The sequence below is a fragment of the Megalobrama amblycephala genome, linkage group LG13 (genome assembly GCF_018812025.1).
Source record: "Megalobrama amblycephala isolate DHTTF-2021 linkage group LG13, ASM1881202v1, whole genome shotgun sequence".
Taxonomy (NCBI): domain Eukaryota; kingdom Metazoa; phylum Chordata; class Actinopteri; order Cypriniformes; family Xenocyprididae; genus Megalobrama; species Megalobrama amblycephala.
In genome coordinates this window covers 36780479-36803816 of record NC_063056.1, presented here as the reverse complement: position 1 = coordinate 36803816, position 23338 = coordinate 36780479, and the positions used below count along the sequence as shown (strand labels likewise).

Below are 23338 nucleotides of genomic sequence, written 5' to 3'. Positions count from 1 at the left end.
CCAATGTTGGTGTGTGTGTGTTTGAAGGAGTGAAGCTCTTAACAGAATGCAACCTGCATGCTCCTGCTTCATTAACAAGCCTTATTATAGAGGCAACGTGGTGTGAAGTGTGAGTAGCTCTGACAGCACAACTTTGTTCTCGAGGGATTGTGTGATCAGGAGACAAGAGGAGAATCCTGCGTAATCTGGGTAATCTCGGCTCTAAGAGTGGATAAACCCTGCTGGGCCACACACAAGAGTTCAGCCATTAACCATTCCTATTGGTTGTGAGTATAGCCCATAGGTTAGCCTACACCATAAGCATGAACCAGTACAAGCAAAATATTATATAATATTAAACATTAATTATGTAAAATTGCAAAAGAAATTAAAACACCAGTGAATGCCACCTTCTTTATGTAAAAGAGTACCAATCATTTCATAATAGCGTAGCTTAGATGTTACTTATGACTCATAGAACATGGGTATTATGCTCAAGGATTCATTATGAAACCAGAAGAACGTTGCTGCTTTTAAGCAGAATACACCATATGTGGTCTCTAAGTTTGGCCACGTAATGCGTGTCCTAATGTGCACTTTGGATCTTGTGGAATCACATGGGAAAACATGGCTAGAGCTGTGAGCAATGCCTTCAGCAAGTAAACCCACATGGAAAAAACCTATATAAACATATATGTTTCAATATAGGTTTGATATAGGTTTTACATATATGTGACATATATAAAATTGGCCGTTTTGCAATATTATATGTACATATATGTACATATATGCACACATATATGTACACATATATGCACACATATATATACACATATATGTACATATATGTACACATAATATAGGAAAACGGCCAATTTTATATATGTCACATATATTAAAAACCTATATCAAACCTATATTGAAACATATGTTTATATAGGTTTTTTCCATGTGGGACCAATTTCACGTGTTCGTGTAGCGGTGTGTTTTCTGCGTTGTGTCGTAATCAAAGACAGACTGCAAAAAATCTTGCCATCAGGTCCTCACTTTATTCTGTATAACACAAATGGCAATATATGAGGACTTGTGCAGCATACAAACAGCATGCGGCAGCAACGAGCAACGCTGAGAAAGAGAGATATTAAAAGTAACTTAAGTAAAGAAAAATAATCAACGAAACATCTGAATGTACATCACAGAGGGGTTTTGGATTACAATCATACAAATATATCATGTGAATTCAGCTGTTACATGAAACATGGCCTTAATTGAATCACCGCAAAAACTTTGTGCGACCTACCGCTGTGATGTCTCATGCAGACTGGGAAGCAGCAAAGTGCGTCAACACCCCAAGTCAGCATGGCGGCAGGAAACCCCAAATATGGTCATGGCAAGTGGAATCACAAAATAATTGTCTAAATACATAACTGCTACATTCGCACATACATAAGTTCTTGCATAATTTTTTTCGTTAATTCTTAGTTTTTGCCTTGATAATAGAAAATATGAGCTAGGCATCATGTATGACAGTCAAAAATGAGATATGAGCTACAAAATGACCAGATCCTGCCATTAGCTATATAGAAGACATATATTGTATGTATAGGGCATATATATGGATATGAAGAAGCAATACAGGAGACCTATATTTCCTGTATATGCACATATATGCACCTCAATTTTGCCTATATGTGGCATATATACACATATATGCAGTATATATACGCATATATGCAGTATATATACACGCATATATGCAGCATATATATAGCATATATGCAGTATATATGCGCATATATGAGGCATATATATAGCATATATGCAGTATATATGCGCATATATGCAGCATATATATTATCATATATGTGCATATATGCAGCATATATGTACATATACACTGCATATAGGTTTCATATATGCGCATATATCCACATATAGGTTCTTTCCATGTGGGAAGGGAAGTGCTGCTTTTCTAACAGAAAGAGTAGATCTTCTTCAGCAGTATCAAGGTGTCCCTTTAAAGGGATAGTTCACCCAAAAAGGAAAATACTGTCATTTTTACACTAAGGTTGATTCAAAATTGTATAGCCATCTTTTTTATATTCCGAAAAGTCTCAGTGTTTTTGTCGATACAAGTTAATTGGCAATGTTGTTTGTTTACCAACATTCTTTAAAATATCTTCTTTTGTGTTCCACAGAATAAAGTAAATGCATAGAGTTTTGGAACAACAGATTGTCATGTTTTGGGTGGAGTATCCCTGTATGTATGGGTATAGTGAACTGTGGCGACCAGGGCGGGCAAGAGCCGTGAGGGAACGGCGCGAGGCCGGTGACGCAAGTGATAACAAGCATCACCTGGGAGGCGCACCGGCCTTGAGTCTCTCACGGAGGAGCTCCGGGAGCATAAAAGGAGGAGCGACGACCGTGGAGGACGAGAGAGGACCAGGCCTGGACTTTATTTTATGTTTTCTTTCGTTTTGTTCTTTGTTTATTTTGGTATTAAAGTTTGGTTCAACATTCGCCAGTTCCCGCCTCCTTCTTCCCACATCTACTAACCACGTTACATTGGTGCCGAAACCCGGGAGGAAGGAGGGACATGCTGTCGGAGAGCCCTCGCTGCTGAGGGGGATCGCGGTGCTGCGGAGTTCGGGCAGCGCAGGAGTGGGAAGACCGCAAGAGGCTGCCCGAGGCGGTGGTGCTGGAGCCTAGTGACAGGTGGGACGGAGACCCGGATGCCGTGCTCCTGGGACGAGGTGGGGTGGCTGCCGTCCTGGATCTGGAGGGAGCGGAGGAGTCGCCGCCGTCCGCCGTGGGCCGGAGCCTGCTGCCGTCCGCCATGAAGGGGAGGAGCAGGGGACGGGGGACTCGCTGCCGGCTGCCCTCAGTCGGAGGAGCCATCACCGGCCGCCAGGAGGCGATCGAGGATCGGGCCGTCCACCGAGCGTCAAGTGCCAACGCATGGCACCGCGAGGAAGAGCCTCCCGGCTGGCTGAGGACCGGGTGGCAGTGTGTCTGGGAACCGGACCAAGAATTTTTTTTCTCTTTTTCCTCTCTCCCCTCTCTCGTCCTGTCGCTCCCCTTGCTTCCGTCTCCTTTCTCTCGTCTCGTCTGTCCTTACCCCCAGGTGCTGCGGCAGCCGAGACAGGCCCCGGGGGGGAGTAGAGCGCAGTCTTGGGAGTACCCCCCGGCCTGCGAGGGGCAATGGGGGTATGTGGCGACCAGGGCGGGCGAGAGCCGTGAGGGAACGGCGCGAGGCCGGTGACGCAAGTGATAACAAGCATCACCTGGGAGGCGCACCGGCCTTGAGTCTCTCACGGAGGAGCTCCGGGAGCATAAAAGGAGGAGCGACGACCGTGGAGGACGAGAGAGGACCAGGCCTGGACTTTATTTTATGTTTTATTATGTTTGTGTGGCCATTACTTTCGTTTTGTTCTTTGTTTATTTTGGTATTAAAGTTTGGTTCAACGTTCGCCAGTTCCCGCCTCCTTCTTCCCACATCTACTAACCACGTTACATGAACAATATGTTTTGGTATATGGAACAAAGAAAAGGAAAGCTGCTGATATGAAAAAATCGGTTTACCAAAGTCCATTTAAGGAAAGTCGATCCATTTTTTCCCCCCCAGCTAATAAGGAAAATACTTGTTCTTACTAACACTTGTTACTCTATGAAAAATGTTATTGGCGCTTTTAATTCAAAGGCAGGACTACCATTCCATCAGGCACAGTACTGAGCATTGCAACTTCTTGGGTTATTTTTTAAACAACTGGATTGTCACCTCATTGTAACAAGTTGGTGTAGTAAGCAACACGCACAGACGAAGAATACTAGAGACTTTTATCATAAATGTAGGAGATTGTTTGAACACATTATGCATTGACACTAACCGACAAAGGACTAAACTGAACAGGGACTACAAGTATACAGGGGCTAACAAAAACTAAATAAGAAACAGCTGATATCAATTAAACATAGAAACAACAACAAACAGGGACATAATCCACCAAGGAAACCAAAACTAAACAGAGCAGGGAAACAGGAACTAAGGGAAACAAGACTGTGACACTTATTATGTCACTGAGTAAAAACTTGGCATTATTTCTTCATCTTAAAAAACTACAAAAACTATAGTAAAAGATAGTTCAGACTCTGAATTCTGATTGGATGAGCTGCTTTTCAAATTCACACACCTGTGATGTCAAATTCTGTGCTAGCACAGTTTCGTGAAAACAATAAGCCAGTTCTCCACGTTACTTCATGCCTAAAATCTCACCTTGCTTGCGGAAAAATCACAGTTATTGACAGCCTCTCGTGGTTTATTGCATTAGTAACAACACACTGACATCCAGAACTTGAAAAATAATTCCTCTTCAAATCGAACGATGCATTATTCCTCCTAATTTCTTATGCTACTCACTATTTAACCGTGAATATAAGTCAAGGTTGCTGTAACCCAAACAGTCAATTTAGGCCAGTAAATACCCTCATTAATTAATAATCAATATTAGCAGAGTCAATATTTGCCTGGTTTGAGACACATGGGAGCCGCAGCTGAGATCTGGAGCAGTGGGGGTCAGCACCACAATACTGTATATCGCTAAAATAAGAAAAGACTTCTTCTAATTGGAGGCTGAGGCATGGGGAGATACGGACAAAATTGCTCTGTCTTCTCCAGGGATTTTTGAACATCAAACCCGCGTTCAGACGGCAAACAGGGAGTGAAATGTACAGAGACCGGCGTGCCATTTAATCCAGCCTGCTTATTAGAAATAAAAGCACCAAGTATGCCAGCGGTATCGATTGCAACAAGAAAAACACAGCCATTAAGAATCACTTAAAGAAAAGCGTGTAGGTTTTAACCATCATTTCGAGGCACGCTGCTTTATTCGCTTCTAGAGCACTCGTGTTTCCAGGCCTGTTATATGAACATCTCCATCATGGGGGATATCAGCCCTAGACAGCAGATTTATTGCTCTTCTGTGAAGCCAATAAACAGCAGAGATGTGAGCCAATTCCCCACAGGTTGAAGCCCGAGCTCTTCTACGGTCAGATTCATTATGCATACAGTACATCATACGTCAAAACTAAATTTCCCTCCCCTTGAGCGCTCAAGAAAGCGCAATAACATTATCACACCCGAGCGATATCACCGTCACGTGGCACAGATATGCTACTATCATGCATCTGCCCATCCAAGATAGACTCTCAACATTTCCACCAGATGTTTTTCAATGAAATGAGCCAATGATCTGTAATTACTGTGACCTACAACAGAGAGATATGTAGGTTAAGTTTGCCTGCCGCTCCGCTTCTCTGCACGCAGATACTAGGGATGTTTTCACAGTGTAAATCCCAGCAGCTCCTTTAATCTCCTTACGCAGTTACATCCTCTTTAAAAATTCACTAACATTGTGACAACTGCACATTGACGGGACGTCGCTCTGGCCAATAGGAAAATCCAAACTGCCCATTTAGACTTTTGCTGATCAGATACAAGGTTGCAAATGAAAATGTGAATCCTTTGTACAAACTGTAATAAAAGTATGTGAACTTTTTATGGGAAAAATTACTATTATTATAAAAAGAAAGATTCTTTTTACTGTACTACAAAAAAAAAACTATATACTTTTTAAATGACAAAACTGTAATCATGAATATTTATTGTACTGAAATTAATGCATGTATTTTTTATTTGAAATAAAACACTGTCCTGATAGAATGATTTTCAACATTGTATTACAGTAATGAAAATGTGATTTTTTTTTGCATTACAGTAATGATATTGTTTTTACATTACAGTAATGAGAATTAGGGGGTGAGATGATGTGTTTTATTGTCATGTAATACCACAATGAAAAATATTATGGTAATATTAAATGAGTTTTTTTTTCCTTTATGTAAAATACAATTAAAGCAAATTATTAAATTTAAAATTTAAAATGTTTAATATACTTATAAATACTCATAATATATAATTATATATATAATATTATATTTTACAATTTTTTTTACTATACCAGATGGTTTTGTGAACAGAAGAGCACTGTAAAAAAATATTTTCATGATTTCTTATCAACATTTTTTCTTTTGTCAAATCAACTTCAGTAATTAATGTAGTTCAGATAACATAATATTTTGAGCTTCTGTTGATTAAACCAATCGCCTTCATTGTATTAACTCAAATTTTTAATTTCAATAAACTCAAAATTTTAAGGCAACCAGACAACTTACTTTTTTAAGTTAAACCAACTATTTTTTTTTACAGCGAGGCGACTGTGAAACGGCCAAATTTGCAATCAAAGTCAAATAACTTCCAATACTTGTACCTCGGAGCTCCTTCCATTATATTGTCAGATTTCATTATAATAATGATATGGCTGTTATCTAGCACAAGAAATCGAACAATCAGCCTGGGAAAATGGAGACAGCCTACTGCGCGGAAACGGGGACACATTCTCTACTGTGCAGACTTTGAGAATCAGAAATTAGGATGATGAGAAATAATTCAAACACTCTTCGCAGAGCTGTTTTGAAGTGCGAGTGAAGACCTCTACTTGTCCTTTTTCATCACACCAGGTAATAAATAAATTACAATGCAACTTTGTACAGACAGAGGACCCCTGGAACCTTCATATCCCAATTGATATCCATCAAGGTACTTATGGAAATAGCCATATACCTGTTTCCCAGAAGTACAGCGACTTCCCGTCTCCTGTCGTTTGGGAGCAAACGGTCCAGATTCCACAGAGCAGTAAAAATAACCTCCATAAACACAGGAACGCTGTCCTTGCACCCCTAACCCCAAGTCCCATGGCTCCCCTGAGTCGGGTAAAATCCACTCGGTCGGGAGGAAGAGAAACCCCAATGAGAGCAGAGAAAGAACTTCAGTCGCACAGACTGAAAGAGTTTGCGTGCCTCTTCAGTTAGTGTTCCCCGAAGGAACAGTGAATGTGGCGGATCTCCTCGTCTTCTGCTCCTCTGGTTGGCTGGAACGAAAAGCAGAACGCTTTGGCTGAACAATAGAGAACGGCAGCCACAGTTACCGGCACTGCTGCTTACTGCTGCCGCTGTCCTCTGCCTACTGCAGCTGACTGACGCCGCATCTCCCCTCCCTCTGCCTCACGCTCTCTCACTCACTCACTCACTCTCTCTCTCTCTCTCTCTTCCGAGCTTAGGGCACAAGGACGCTCCTTCGCCATGCTCCTGTGACGCTAAAGAAGACAAGATAAGAGGAGAGTGCTGTCGCTAAGGGAGGGAGGAAGAAAGAGGGAGATTTATGAACTGCATATTGCACATTTTCTGTATCTGTGTGTAAGATTATTTTTATTTTTCTCAGTTTGTCTTTTTCACTCATTGAATGACATAGGCCTATGTGAAAAGAGTCATGAACATGAAGCCAATCTGTTCACAAAACCTTCTCAACTTTTACTTCTGTACTTGGCTTTTATACATGTTCAGGGGGTGGTTTAGCAACTGTAACAACTGTCCAAAATGAGAATATACATTACATTATGACAGAATGTGAGAAACGGAAAAATACGTCTGTACATGGTCAGTTTCTGGCCGAAGGCACCATTCGTCCTGGAGTAGCCTTTCTCCTAGACAAAGAAAGAAGGACCCTTTCTAGGCTGCTTTCCAAGAAACACACACACATAGATAGAGTGGACATTACAACAGATGTGTGATGAAACAAGAACAACTCCTCTCCCCTCTCAGCCTTAAAGACCAGGAGAGAGAAAACAGGGAGAAACAGAGAAAGAAAAGTCAGGCTGATAAGATTTATCTTTCACTGGGTATTAAAGAACTGGAGCTGAATGAAGTGAGATGAAGTATTAATGAAAGATTCTTAGATGTTTCGAGACGCCTAAAAAGTGTCAAGTCGCACTAAAAAGCTCTGGCTGAAAGCATTTCAAAATTGACACAATTTACATTAGAGATTATTTCTGAAGTGAACTAATTATTAATAGATGTTCCTGGATGTTTTGTGAACAATGTGTATGCTACTTTGAAGAAAATATAAAGTTTCTTTGTAATTTACCTTCAAAATGCAACACTTCAGATATACTCTGCCTCTTCAAATATGTTCCTTTTTGGATAACTTTAGCAAAAAATCAATTTATTCACAATGTGATTTGGCTAATTACTCTGGAGCCGCAGGGAAATGAAAGAAATGATTTTGCAAATGATTTTAAACCACACAATTTTACTGTACTCAACATACTCAATCCATTCTCAACATATCGACAGACTAAATCTAGTCTCACTAAATCTTAATGACTGTCTTGTTAATCCACTTTCCTAAGCTCAATAGCTCAGGTCGTGATCTTGAGTGGCAGATACTGGCATTAAAGCAGACTAAACATCAGTGTGTGAGGCTCAGGAGTCAAGACACTTTCACACTAGAGATTCTGGTGTGGACCCAAGTCCAGCTGAAACTAGAATTCGGTTTGTATGCTTGTTAAAGTGATTACTGGAACTTGGGTGTGAACCAGAGAAGTGAATGAGAAACTGCTTGGAAAAAAGCATAATTTGACTAATTTGATTACATCAAAAGTTACTGAACCGACATCCAGACACTGTTTTTAGATGCTTACTTGATCTAGATCAATCACATAATTGCTGTTGTTCACAAACAACTGAACAGCAAAAATAGCAAAGTCTTCAATCACTCCTTACATATAAGGTGCAAAAATAGTCACTAAATGCCCAAAAAAGTAAAGATATTGCCTGCAAAAAAAAAAGAAAGAAAGAAAGAAAAAAGAAAGAAAGTCCTACCAGTTTATGTCAAAAATTAATCCACTACACAACTATTGAACAAAACAGTTGTAAATCTTAGGTCATGTTTTCATTTTGTCCATTTTTTTCAACATGATAGCACTATTTAGAATAAGAAAGCATTGCTTTAAAGAAATAGTTCATTTAATAAAAATGACATCATTATTCTCTGATAATCTTTCCTTATGAAACATTCAAGAACAAATTATGTCTGACATATTTGGTGTACAGGTAAATCATGACCGAATTGTCATTTTTGGGTGAACTATTCCTTCAAACATATCAACCAGAAGAGCTATGCTCAAATCTTTGTAAATGTTGGGAAAAAATTGCAACATACACTCAAAATATTCCGGGTTAAAAACAACCCAAGTTGGGTTGAAAATTGACAATCTCAGAGGTTGGGAATTAAAGTTAATAAGATGGAAATTAAAAATGAGACATAATTACTAGAGTCAACAATAATAATCAAAAGGTGAACACTTATTAAGCAATTTAATAAAAACATATTAATTATTATTCATTAAAAACTTATTAATAAATGTTCATTATTAAACATATTAATAAATATTAATTTCCAACCTATTTTGGGTACATTTAAGCAAGCAATATAGTAATTTTTAAACAATAGTTGAGTTAAATAAAATTACCCAGCATGTTGAGCAAACATTTAACCCATTTAAAGGTCCCGTTTTTCGTGTTTTTTTGAAGCTTTGATTGTGTTTATAGTGTGCAATATAACGTGTTCATGTTTCGCGTGTAAAAAAACACAGTATTTTTCACATAATTTACTTATCTGTATACCGCTGTTTCCACTGTCATAAAAACGGGCTGATGACTTCCTTGCTCTATGAAGTCCCTCCTTCAGAAATACGTAACGAGTTGATTGTGCCAGCGGTTCCTGTGTTGTGATTCGACAGCTCTGAGCGCACCTTGCCCGGAAAGGTCACGCCTCTTACCATAACGTGGAGATGCATGCGCTCAGTGTTATTGTAAACATGTCTTTAATTTTACCCTATCAATTTGAGCCGGAATCAGACCCGGTGATTGGACTGCGGGATGAAAATAACAGCGTTTCGACGACATGGCGACAAACACACTCTACAAACGCAACTCTTGTGTATTCCTGTGGGCGGAGGTTAGTCAAAAAACAGTTTTAGTGACGTCATTAAAGAAGGAAGTAGAGGGATGTAGTCCAAACTGGCCGTTCGATGTAGGCGACTTCTGTTAAATAAAATATCTCGCTTGGCATTGAACTTTGAGCTTTAAAATTTTACAGATTTTATTTATACTCTAACAACAACATTACACACTAACTAAAGTTTGAAACATGGGATCACGAAGAACGGGACCTTTAACATTTAACAATCGCTGGGTTTGTCCATTTTCAACCCAACTTGGGTTGTTTTTAACCCAGAATGTTTTAGAGTGTAGCAAAAAACAGCATTTGATGAGATACTAATATATAATTCAAGTAGTATACCAAAATTCATGCAAACACAAAAAGGCAAACACCTCTAAAACATAAAAAAAATCATCTCATTCATTAAAAATGTGTCTGGGAGTATGTAGTAGTACAGTGTTTGGTAGTTTTATAAATGACAGTTGAACCCTGCAGGAGATCTTCTCTTCCACTCCAGTGGTCAGAGTGAAGCCACTCAAGCAGAACCTGCCCGATCAGTGCTAATGTTCACTCAACACTGCTGTGAACCTCCCTGAGCAGAGGCACAGCCCCACTAATCACTTTGTAAGTGAGTTTAGCCGTTGTTTGTATTTAAAGGAGATTGTGGTCTGTTTGTCATTAGCTATGTTTCCATACACTTATTTTTATGCAAATTTTGGGATATCACATACACAAAGCTGGATGGAAATGCTGAGCAGTGCTTAAAATCTTAAAGGGTAGTTCACCCAAAAATGAAAATTCTGCCATCATTTTCTCACCCTCATGTTGTTCCAACCTGTATGAGTTTTTTCTCTTCTGTTGAACACAAAAGAAGATATTTTGAAGAATGTTGGTAACTGGACAGTTGATGGTTGACAGCTGACTTCCATAGTATTTTTTTTTTTTTCCTATGTAAGTCAATGGTTACAGTCAACTGTTTAATTACCAACATTCTTTAAAAGATTGTGTTCAGCAGAAGTAAGAAACTCATACAGGTTTGAAACAACATGAGGGCGAGCAAGTGATGACTATTTTTTTTCTTAAAATGAGCATAAACTATGGTGGAAACATTTAACATTTAAATTAATTCCTGTATGCCCAACAAAATAACTCACATGACTTTGCCTCAACAGATCATGTGATTGTATAACTGGACTAATCACTAGACCAATCACATTGCACACCAGCTAAAATACTGTGAAATGCCTAAACCGAAGCCTGTCATGAAAATTATTTGGTAGAATTACCTCCCAGAACTTTCTCACATGATTGCATTCCCAACCATCAGGCATTCGCCACTGATCGCAAGATAACATAACAGCTTTTCATCTGTGCGCTCTGAGGTGCAAATAATTTATTACTTGGAAGAAAGAGTCACAGGCTTCCCCGATTGCAGAAACTTTTTACTATTTTATTACTACCTGGGTTTCCATCCAAACATGAAGCAAATCTTTTCCAAGTTTGCAAAAAAATGATGGTTGATGGTTTCCATCAAGTTGTTTGAGCGGATGACGGTGGTATTGAAACCTAGTAACCAACAGTACATAAAACACCATCAGCGGAAACAGATGATTAGTCATGAGGGTTTAATGTTCGCTATGTCAGAATTTAAACTACAATGCGTTTCCATCTCCCATTATTCGCATTAACTTTTTCACGCCACCTCAAGTGAGCGTAAAAACTTTTTTGCAAATTAAGGTATTTTTTTCTTTAAAATGTGACGTTTCCTTGACTCATTTCTGACGTGATACTTCAAAATGTGCATAAAAACTAGGGCTGCACAACGATTAATCGCGATTAATCGTTTGCAAAATAAAAGTCTGTGTTACGTAATATATGTGTGTGTTCTGTGTATAATAATTATTTATATATAAATACATGCACTTACATGTATATATTTAAGAAAAAAATTATATTTATATATAAAATATTTATATTTATATGTAATATAAAATATATATAAATATGTATATTTATTTATACATGTATGTGCATGTATTTATATATACATAATTATTATACACAGAACACACACATATATTACGTAACACAGACATTTATTTTGCAAACGATTAATTAGGGCTGGGCGATATATCGCATGCGATTCTCACGCGCATTTCGTCAGTAAAGCCGGTTCCCTGATTACCGCTAAATCGCCATCACCTGCTTTCAAATGGTGCGGCATTTAATAGACAGAGCCGTAGTTCACTGATAAGCCACGCAAATATCGCGTTCTTTATCGAAGGCGATTCATCTGCGATATGAACGTGGCTTATCAGTGAACTACGGGTCTGTCTATTAAATGGCGCTCCGTTTGAAAGCAGGTGATGGCGATTTAGCGGTAATCAGGGAACCGGCTTTACTGACGAAATGCGCGTGAGAATCGCATGCGATATATCGCCCAGCCCTACGATTAATTGCGATTAATCGTTGTGCAGCCCTAATAAAAACATGTTGATAGAAACATAGCTACTGATACTTTGTGCCAGTTTCCCAGGAAGTAAAGATTTTGTTCTCTTGAACACATGTGTTGGAAGTAGCACTTTATTCGAGTAGAGAGTAGAGAATGTCAGTAACCAAATTGAACTCACCCCCCATTGACTTCATTTGTATTTATTTTTCCTACTATGGTAGTCAAAGGGGGGCGAGATCTGTCGGTTATTGACATTCTTCCAAATATCTTCCTCTGTGTTCAGCAGAACAAAGAAATGTATACAGGTTTGGAACAACTTGAGGGTGAGTAAATGATGACAGAATTTTCATTTTTTGGGTGAACTATCCCTTTAAGCGCAATACGATGTCTCTTGGACATGTCTCCTGGAACACAAGTAATGCCGAAATCTGTAAGTATAATTTCACAGAGCTGTGGATGCATGACGTTACAAGAACATGGTGCCACGCCAAAAGATTAATTAACACAACTGATAATAGACATTGACTTTTTAAGCACAAAAAGGCCACCAATTAGCCAAATTTCCTACAATACAAGATAATAAAACTCCTTCGGCAAACAGATGTGTAAAAAAAAACAAAAACAATAAATGTTTTATGTCATCTGTCGCTGTATCTGAGATATAAAGTGGGAATATCCAGCATTTGACTTTGAATGGATTTGCAGCATTAGAATCAGGACTGAATAGTATATGCATATTGTGGATAAATCCCTCTTTTATGAGTCTAATCTTTCAAAGAATCTCCATGATTCAGGTTCTAATCCAGGTCTAATCATCCTTGTAGTGTTCAGATTGTGTTCCGCATCATTGCTTATAGCATTCTAAAGGGAACATAAATAAAGCCATCAATTTAACCTTATAAAAACCTGATGCATCACAACTGAGCTGAAGTCAAAGGTCATGTATGAGGAGATGATTGTGCTAAAAAAAAAAAACATGCATGCAAACAAGTTATCTTCCCTACCTTCACCATGAAATCACCACATTTTTTGTAGCTTTAAGGTTTAAGTAAACAAAATAGTGAAGAAAAAAAAAACTCAAGTGATAAATGGCTGTTCCCTGAATTTGTTGCCAAGTCTAAATCCGCATGGGCTGAGAAGCGCAGAACACTGCCAGAGGAGGATGACAGTTTGTCTGGCCGCAGTGACAGGCCTGCGATAGATTAGACTGCTGTCCGTGAGTCACAAGGCAAATGCGATGACAGCAGTGGCAAAGTCTTGCAGGACTGACAGTCCTTAAGTCGCCATAGTGATGCCTGAAGCCAGTGACTCATGTTCACAGAGGAAGATGAAGGAAGAGTCCAAAATAGACAGCCAATGCTAATGGCTCAAATCACTGAACAATCAGAACACTGATCCTGTCGCTCAGCACACACAACCTGATTACCATATATTAATGTAAAAATGGTATTTAAGTGGTACTTAAATGTGCATGCCCCCCAAATGGTACTTTTCGTGTACTGTCCGAAAATGTCTTAACTGTCATTCTGTGTCATTTAAAAGCAGCATTTGCGAGTGTAATGACGTAGGTGTACCCAAGTACAGTATGCGATGGTGAGGCTTTCAAAATGGTTGCAGGAAAAATGGAAGTGCATCATCTGGCTCTCTAAATAAGCTCTCTGTTGAGTCACAATGCAGAACTGGAGACTGTTACATGTAAACATTTATGAATGTATGAATACTCTGTCACCGGCTTTGATGTTGTCCTTGTGTGTCTTGCTAAGAGTGATGCAAAAGACAGTTTGAAATCTGATTTGAGCAGACTGAGCATTCATACTACTGAGACGCATGTGTGCAAATCGGATTGGATTCGCTTTTCAAACCACCTCCAAATGTGGTTTGAATCAGATTTGGGGGGGGGGGGAATCAGATTTGATGTGTTTTTTGCTGTACAGACTTTCAAAAACCCATTTGGATGAAATCTGGATATGCAAAAAAATCTTTTTGCCGGCAGTCTGATCATAGCCTTTGTCAAACTTCTTGATCAGTGGAAGGAAGGAAGGAAGGAAGGAAGGAAGGAAGGAAGGAAGGAAGGAAGGAAGGAATACAATTCTTCAATAACCTAAATTCTAACCTAAATTCTCAGGATCAACAATCTTAACAATTCAGAAGTGGCAGTAAGGCAAGGCAATTGTATTTGTATAGCACATTTCATACACAATGGTAATTCAAAGTGCTTTACATAAAGAAGAACCAAATACATAATAATGGAACACATAAGAAATGGAAATAACAGCAAGATATAAAATGCATTAAAAGTCAGAAAAAAGTCAGTATGGATAGTTTGTGAAAAAGAAAGCTAATATGCTCAATTTTAACCCCCTACTTTTAGACCAGTGTTCAAGTGGGTCACATTTATGTGTATGTATCTAAAAGTGTGTGTGCGCGTGTGTAGGGTCTGTGCTGGATTATGAGCTTAAATCATCCAGTTACCTCTCTCTGTTGACCTACTCTGAGCTCATAGAGGGGGAAAACCAATTAATCTGATGAGATTCTTCAAACGCGTTTCTTCTTCAAAAGAGTGGTCTCTTAACTGATGAGCAGAAATGCTAAAAAATACTAACCTTCTTCACAAACTCCTACTGTCATCTACACATCTACAAAACCAACAGCTTCATGAATCCAGCTTAAGTGTTCGAATACATGTGCTTATCTTGATCTTTACACAAATCCACCAATGCTATCAATGCAGTAATTCCAGTGAAAGCTCAACAGAGCACAATGGCAATGTGCCCATGTTCAGACAACTGTTGATCAAACACAGACACAAACAGTGCTTTGCTTCCAGCTTTGCACAGCTTAAAATGTGAAATCTTTCTGATTCAGCAATGCAACCACAAGTCACTCGTAACTGAAGTCAAGCTATCCTTTTTAAAAATTAGTTAGCTGCGAGCTACTAACAAAAAGTCTATTTTAGATTTTGCCCTCAATGTGTATGCTAATATAATTTATAATAATAAAGAGCTGCATTTTTCTTCCACAAAATGCATTTAATTACAAAAAATAACGAGAGCAGAAAACAACATGCATCATTACAGTCTATAAAGAATGTGGTGATAAACAGCTTTAGCTTAGTGATAAGAGCTTGTTACTGGAAAAGCTACTGTACATTATAATGCAAGTAGTTACAGTCATGCTACTGAAAAATCTCAAGTTACTCCTCAAAACTGACCAAACATTGGACTTAAAGGGATAGTTCACCTAAAAATGATAATTATCCCATGATTTACTCACCCTCAAGCCATCCTAGGTGTACATGACTACTTCTTTCAGACAAACACAATCGGAGATATATCTAAAAATATCCTGACTCTTCCCAACTTTATATAATGGCAGTGAATAGGGGGCCCAATTTTGAAGCAAAAAAAGTGCATCCATCCATCATAAAAGTATTCGACACACCTCCGGGGGGTGAATAGCTTCCAGCAGATGGCCATACACATCTATTTGCAGCAGAAGAGTAAGGTTTCATTTACACAGAATGCGTTATTGTTTTGAAAATCGCAAGATGCGGCAGTGGAATTGGGAAAAAAACGCAAGTTCTTGAGACACGATTTATAAAAGTTCAACTGATTTTAACTTGAGCGGTGCGTTTTTAGAACGCCATTAGAATTAGAAGTCTAAAACGAGAAATTTTAAAGAGAAATGTTGGATGCACCTTTTTTGGCTTCAAAATCGGCCCCCCCATTCAAGCTTGGAAGAGCCAGGATATTTTTAAATATATCTCCAATTGTATTCATCTGAAAAAAAATAGGAAGTCATATACACCTAGGATGGCTTGAGGGTGAGTAAATCATGGGGTAATTTTTATTTTTGGGTGAACTATTAAGTTCACTATAAATGAAGTTGTGGTTGACACTGAAGAACTTAGAGCAGCTTCCCATGAAGGGATTGTTTGCATCTGTTGATTTTACAAATTTGCCATTTGGAAAAAAAGATTAACCACTGTTCTCTGTGGTTGGAAATGTCAGATTATTATACCAAATGCACTGCTAAAAAATAATTTTTTGAATTTCATTTCCAACATTTTTATTTTGTTTTCCATAATAAATATCTATATACACTTAGAACATTGTGTAAAATAAGAGTATCTTGATTTTTTTCAGTTATTTTATATAACTACTTCACTTATCTTAAGAAAAAGACAAAAATGTTGATTAAAATTGTTTCCTGCCATGTTGTAGAACATTTACATTTCCATGGCACCCTTAGTAATTATGAGCAAAAGCAGCTGCATTGTTTATCCTTATCCTTATCATTGTAAATCTGCATTGTTTATCCTTTTGATCTTTCATTCAAAAAATTCACGAAATTATAACCTTTCATTGAAGGAAAATAATTGAAAGTGGGGGGAAACTCACATTATGAAATAAATGTTTTTCTCCAAAACACATTGACCACAATTATTGACAACCTCATTTTGCCAAGAAAACAGCTCTGAGTCTTCTTCTATAATGCCTGATGAGTTTGAAGAACACCTGACAAGAGATCAGAGATCATTCCTTCATACAGAATCTCTCCAGATCCTTCAGATTCCAGCTCCATGTTGGTGCTTCTTCTCTTCAGTTCACTCCACTCATTCTCTTTAGGGTTCAGGTCAGGGGACTGGGATGGCCATGGCAGAAGCTTCATTTTGTGCTCAGTGATACATTTTTGTGTTGGTTTTGATGTGTGTTTTGGATCATTGTCCTGACGGATGATCCAACCACAGCCCATTATTGAATTTCTAGCAGAAGTGGTCAGGTTTTGATTTTTTATCTGTTGGTATTTGATAGAATCCATGATACCATGAATCTGATCAAGATGTCCAGGACCTCCAGCAGACAAATAGGCCCACAACATTAAAGATCCAGCAGTATATTTAACCGTGGGAATGGGGTACTTTTTATCCATGTGTGCACCAAACCCATCTGGTGAGTTTGCTGCCAAAAAGCTCTTTTTTTTTAGTTTCATCTGACCATAGAAGTCGTCCCGTTTGAAGTTCCAGTCGTGTCTGACAACTGAATATGCTGGAGATTGTTTCTGGATGAGAGCAGAGGATTTTTCTTGAAACCCTCCCGAACATCTTGTTTTTTAGGCTTTCTGAGACTCAAGACTCAACTAATCTCTGCAATTCTCCAGCTGTGATCCTTGGAGAGTCTTTGTCCACTCAAACTTTCCTCCTCAACATGCATTAGGGCGATTTAGATGTGCATCCTCTTCCAGGCAGATTTGTAACATGTTTAGTTGATTGGAACTTAATTATCTTAATTATTGCCCTGATAGTGGAAATGGGGATTTTCAATGTTTTAGGTATTTTCTTACAGCCACTTTCTATTTTGTGAAGCTCAACAATCTTTTGCTGCACATCAGAACTATATTCTTTGGTTTTACTCATTGTGATGAATGATTAAGGGAATTTGGCCTTTGTGTTTCCTCATGTTTATATTCCTGTGGAACAGGAAGTCATGGCTGGACAATTTCATGCTCATGATCACCCTGGTGAGCTAAAAAATGGAAATATGAATGGAAATATACTTCAGAGATATTTTACTCATAAGAATTCCTAGGGGTGCCAATAATTGTGGCCAACATGTATTGGAGAAAAGTATTTATTTCATAATGTGAGTTTCCCCCCACTTTCAACTGTTTTCCTTCAATGAAAGGTTAGAATTTTGTTAATTTTTTGAATGAAAGATCAAAAGGATAAACAATGCAGATTTATTTTCACATCCACCTTTGCTCATATTTACTAAGGGTGCCAATAATTGTGGAGGGCACTGTCCACGTTTTAAGCCATTTCAGAACTAGTATATACAGTAAATACTGAGATGTTATGAATATTGACTATCATAAAAAGACTGGAAAATAGCAAGAGGATTTGGTTATACTGTTATATCCTCCAACTAATTAGCAAGTTGCTTAATTAAATACAATGTGATAATTAGCCATTATAAAGAAAGAAGTGGCATGGTTTAAAAAAGGTTGGTTATCAAGCAGTACAGCTGCATGTAAATAATATGCAAATTCATTGAAAAACATCTTGCCTTGTCTGAGGGTGCAGAGAAGCTTGAGTTCACTGAGAGTATCAGAGTAATGTGGGTCGACAGTACTAAAGCAGACCGAGAAAGAAACAGGTCAAATTGAACTCTGCAGTCCTTAAGATTAATCTGTCAAATTAACAGTCAAAGATCCAGCTGCCGATTCTTGTTTTAACTACATTTAACACAGGCTTTCAAAGACAGTCAATTCTGGTTTGTCGAACAACAAAAGCAATTGTCGAGATACACGGTCCGTGATCAGAAGAGCCTGTGTTTCTTTCTGACTCACATCTATTTAAATGACAAAGAAAGGAAGAAAAATGAATACATATATGACTCATTTTGTCCTTGATGTTCATTTGTTCCGTAAAAGATTAATTTACAAGGTCTATCTGGGGATGTGATGAAATTACAGACAACAACGCTCTGACCTCTACTGTAACTCCCTCATTAGGAGATCTCACTAGCAGTGCGACACGCCATTCGTTCCTTGCCATCATTGCCATGATAACAAACACTGATGGCTCATGACAGGCAGTCATGTGTCATTCATCAAAAGCTTGCTGTCACTCATGGCACTTCAGTCAAGGATACAATATCAAATGCTTAATGTCAGCAGAAGGCGCTTTCCATGAATATACTTTAACAGAGGCATTACAGACACAACGCCAATGTTTTTGTTGTTGTGAGAACATTAGATGTGTTAGATAAACTATTATCTAACATACAATGTATCTAACAATTAAAATCATACAACAATGTCATACTTTTGAGAATATTTTGAAGCAAAATTCATTTATGTAAATAACAATTTTAAGTATTAATTCATTTTAATTTTTTTATATTATTTTATACAGTACCTGTCAAAAGTCTGGAAACATTACAATTTTAAAAAAAGTATCTTATGCTCACCAGATATGCATTTATCTTGTCAAAAATATATTAAAAACAGCAATATTGCAAAATATTATTACAAATTAAAAGAACTGTTTTCTATTTTAATATATTTTAAAATGTAATTTATCAGGATATTAGAATGATTTCTGAAGGATCATGTGACACTGAAGATTGGAGTAATGATGCTGAAAATGCAGCTTTGATCACTGGAATAAATAACATTTTAAAATATATTCAAATAGAAAACAATTACTTTTTAATTTAAGATTATTTCACAATATTACTGTTTTTACTGTATTTTGATTAAATATATGCAGCCTTGGTGATTAATAGAGACTTTTTTCAAAAACATAAAAAAATGGTAATGTTTCCAAACTTTTGACAGGTACTATATATATTATTTTAATATATATTAATAATATAACCTATATTATAATAATAATATATAATAATTATATAATATATATATGCCTACACACACACACACACACACAAATATATATATATATATATATATATATATAAATTTTATATACATTGCTTAAGTAGTTTATTGCTTTAACATAATACAAATCATTTTAAACTGTATTTAGATGTGCCCAAATCCATGGAAAATTTGCTGCAAAAATGACAAACATCATAAAAAATGAATAGAAAATAAATTACTCATACACTATTCAATTTGACCTCCTGAGTTCGACATTCAACATTATATGAATGTTAAAATAAACAAGTGGTCCTTTTTACCAAGAAAGAAAACTGACTTCATTTTTCAGGCCCAATTTGGTACACTATTCATGGGAAGTGCCATATATGCCCATATATGTGAATAAAAAAGCTGTACCTGAATTATAATTGATTGTTCAGTCATAATGGGTACTTCCTGCACTCTCAGGAAAAAAATGGTACAAAAGCTATCAGTGGGGTGGTACTCTTTCAAAAGGTACCACTTACCATCTTACCATCTTATTTAAGATGCATATAAGTACCTTAAAGGTACATTTTAGTTACTAAATTGTACATCTTAACAGCTTTTGAAAGGTACTGACAGCTTTTACCCTTTTTCTGGTGGGGTGGCATTATGTATTGCACACCAATGTTTTAGTCTCAATTAAAATGTATAAAAGCAGTTTGACTCCTGATTGGTCCTAAAGCCCTTTAGCTAAAATGTGAGCTCGTACTGGACACTACAGTGTATGCAGTCAGTCTACTAGACCACCAACACAGCGGATGCCATGTCTGCCTCCAACAATCTGACCTACAAGCAGCCACTGCTTTACAAGCCTGCCAGCTCAATGTCCCTCGTCACCATCAAGCACCAGAGCAATCTGATAAATTAAAGGGTTATTTTAGAGATCAGAGTGGGTAGACTGTAATTCAATCAGATTTCCTCTCATGCTTTGGCTACTGCCATGGGAAAACAAGGCATAAATGAGAAATGTACACTTCATAAATGACAACTAAACTGAAAATTGTTTGAGGCTGTATTAGCATAATGGCAGCTTGTATATCTGGCCCAGAAGTTCTACACAAAAAGATGTTATTCCATTCATATACGAATAATACAAACAAAAAGACAATTACGTCATTCAATCTGTGGACTTCTTTTTAGAATTGCTGACATAAAACTGATCGCACATGAACAAGCAAACAGGCATAACTCACCATCAACAAGCCACAAGTTACTTTTATGTCACATCTGTTATGAATAATTCATTTTGACAAGGAATTGCACAAATTTCAATCAATATACATAATCAGCACAACAAAATCCTAACCTTAAACTTGAACAACAACATGGTATGTTCTCTGACACTGCCTATACAAAGCGATTTATTCCCCACCATTATTTATCTGTAATATTAAAATTGTTGTCATTTACTTACCCTTTATATAGCTGAATAAATCATAACAGAAGCTTGTCAGGTGAGCAATTCGCAGTACAAGACAAGCAACTTTGTTAGCTAATAGCTTATTAATTACTAATCCTGTAGCTCAATTGATTCGAAATTAAAACGAGTTTCATATAAGCAAGTCTCAATCAATTTGACTTCAGTACAACACTGCCATCTGGTGGTTTCAATACATTAGCCCTTAACACACACACACACGAGACCCGAGTGTTTTTCTGTGTTTGTGACCAAATTATAAAACTAAGTCTTTTGTTTCTTTCGGGAAAACGGAATTGAAAAAAATGAACATAGCAAATACAATACTTACCCTCAAGCCATCCTAGGTGTATATGACTTTCTTCTTTCAGGTGAACACAATCGGAGTTATATTAATAAATATCCTGATGCATCCGAGCTTTATAATGGCGGTGAAAGAGACCAACGAGTATAAAGTTCAAGAAAGTGCATCCATCCAAAGCAAAACGTATCTCCGGAGGGTTATAAAGGCCTTGTGAAGTGAAGCGATTCGTTTGTGTTAGAAAAATATCCATATTTAACAAGTTATAAAGTAAAATATCTAGCTTCCGCCAGACCGCCTTCCGTATTCAACTTACTTATTCAACGTCGCGTACAGTTAAGCTTTTTTCGTAAGTTTAATATGGAAGGCGTAAGATGTAGCGTAAGCGTTTCTTCGTTAACAAGACAAATTAAAAAATTGCATAGAAAATTATACTAATGATTTGGGAAAAATAGATAAACCATAATGGTTGAGACAGCTCTGTGGTAAGCCACTGTGGTTAAGAGATTTCTGATAAAAACTAAAGTAGAGGGTTTGAGTGAACCCGAGGTCGAGGACCAAATTAACGGTGCGGACTGAAGGGTCAGTCCCAAAGCTCTTCCTGGCCAATTTTAGGTGAAAAATCGGATCTATTGGAGACGTCCAACAGATTATTTAGGCGCCGAGAGAAACCCACAGAGAAAGACAGCCAATATAGGGAAGAGACAAATTAAAAAATACATAGAACAAATATTCTGACTGAAACTCTCTGACTCTTCAGATAGTATTCTCTACTTTTTTGCTGTTACTTTTATTTCCTATGCATTCCATTTTTATTCTTATGTATTTGTTTCCATTTTTATTACATATTTGTTTTCTTTTCATGTAAAGCATTTTGAATTACCATTGTGTATGAAATGTGCTATAAACTTGTCTTGCAAGTTGAATACGGAAGCTATATATTTTACTTTATAACATGTTAAATATCGATATTTTATTTTACACTTCACTTCAGAAGGCCTTTATTAACCCCCCAGAGCCGTATGGAGTACACGTTTTGCTTTGGATGGATGCACTTTCTTGAGCTTCATACTTATTGGTCCCGTTCACTGCCATTATGAAGCTTAGATGCATCAGGATATTTATTAAAAGTGCTCTAAGTGATGTCACGCATTTTTAGGCCAAAACATTTTTTGTCACATACAGCAAACATCTCCTCACTATCCGCTAGCTGCCTGTCCCCTGAACACACTGTAAAAAACGCGGTCTCTGTAGTCGCCACAAGCTCCGAAAACGGCAATAAAAATAAACTGGTGCAGCCTGGACAACAAAACATAATAAACATGCTCCAGCCAATAACCAACAAGAATGATTTTAAATGCGCGTTCATGACTGTTTCAGGAAGCACGGAGGGGAGGGGGAGGAGGAGGAGGAGGAGGGAGGGTCTAGCTAGCCTCTGTTTTGTTTGACAACACTTCGAACGTCAACAGGAAGTTACTCCACCCAGGATCACTTAGAGCACCTTTAATATAACTCTGATTGTGTTCATCTGAAAGAAGAAAGTCATATACACCTAGGATGGCTTGAGGGTGAGTAAAGCTTGGGGTAATTTTCATTTGAAAGTGAACTAATCCTTAAGGGTAAAATTGATTTTGATCATTTTCAAAAATCTTTTGAAATGTTGATCTCAAACTGATTTATTATCAAACAGATTTCTGTAATTTTTTGTATAATAGGTTGTTTTAGAGTGAGGTTAATCAACTAAAACCACAAAACAGCTCATCAAGCCCATTGCAAACACTCACTTATTTTTGTGGTATTGCTGTTTTCCCTCCAAAATTATGTCACTTCCTGTGTGTAGGAGATGTCATTCTTCTTCTTTTT

At 37.5% G+C, this 23338-nt stretch overlaps 1 protein-coding gene across 4 annotated transcripts in view; it reads right to left on the bottom strand.

Moving 5' to 3' along the window:
* The window catches only part of LOC125243659 (thrombospondin type-1 domain-containing protein 7A), a 158119-nt gene extending 150861 nt beyond the window's left edge, over positions 1-7258 (bottom strand). For 3 of the 4 annotated variants that reach the window (XR_007179079.1, XR_007179080.1, XM_048153451.1), the window contains exon 1: positions 6659-7257. Coding sequence is in view for 2 of the 4 variants with exons in the window: in XM_048153451.1 (XP_048009408.1) it covers positions 6659-6791 (133 nt within the window). In the remaining 2 variants the exon portion in view is untranslated. Of the gene's footprint in view, positions 1-6658 lie in introns of all 4 variants that reach the window. The other variant, XM_048153452.1, reaches the window with a different exon arrangement.
* Positions 7259-23338: the final 16080 nt, after the last annotated feature.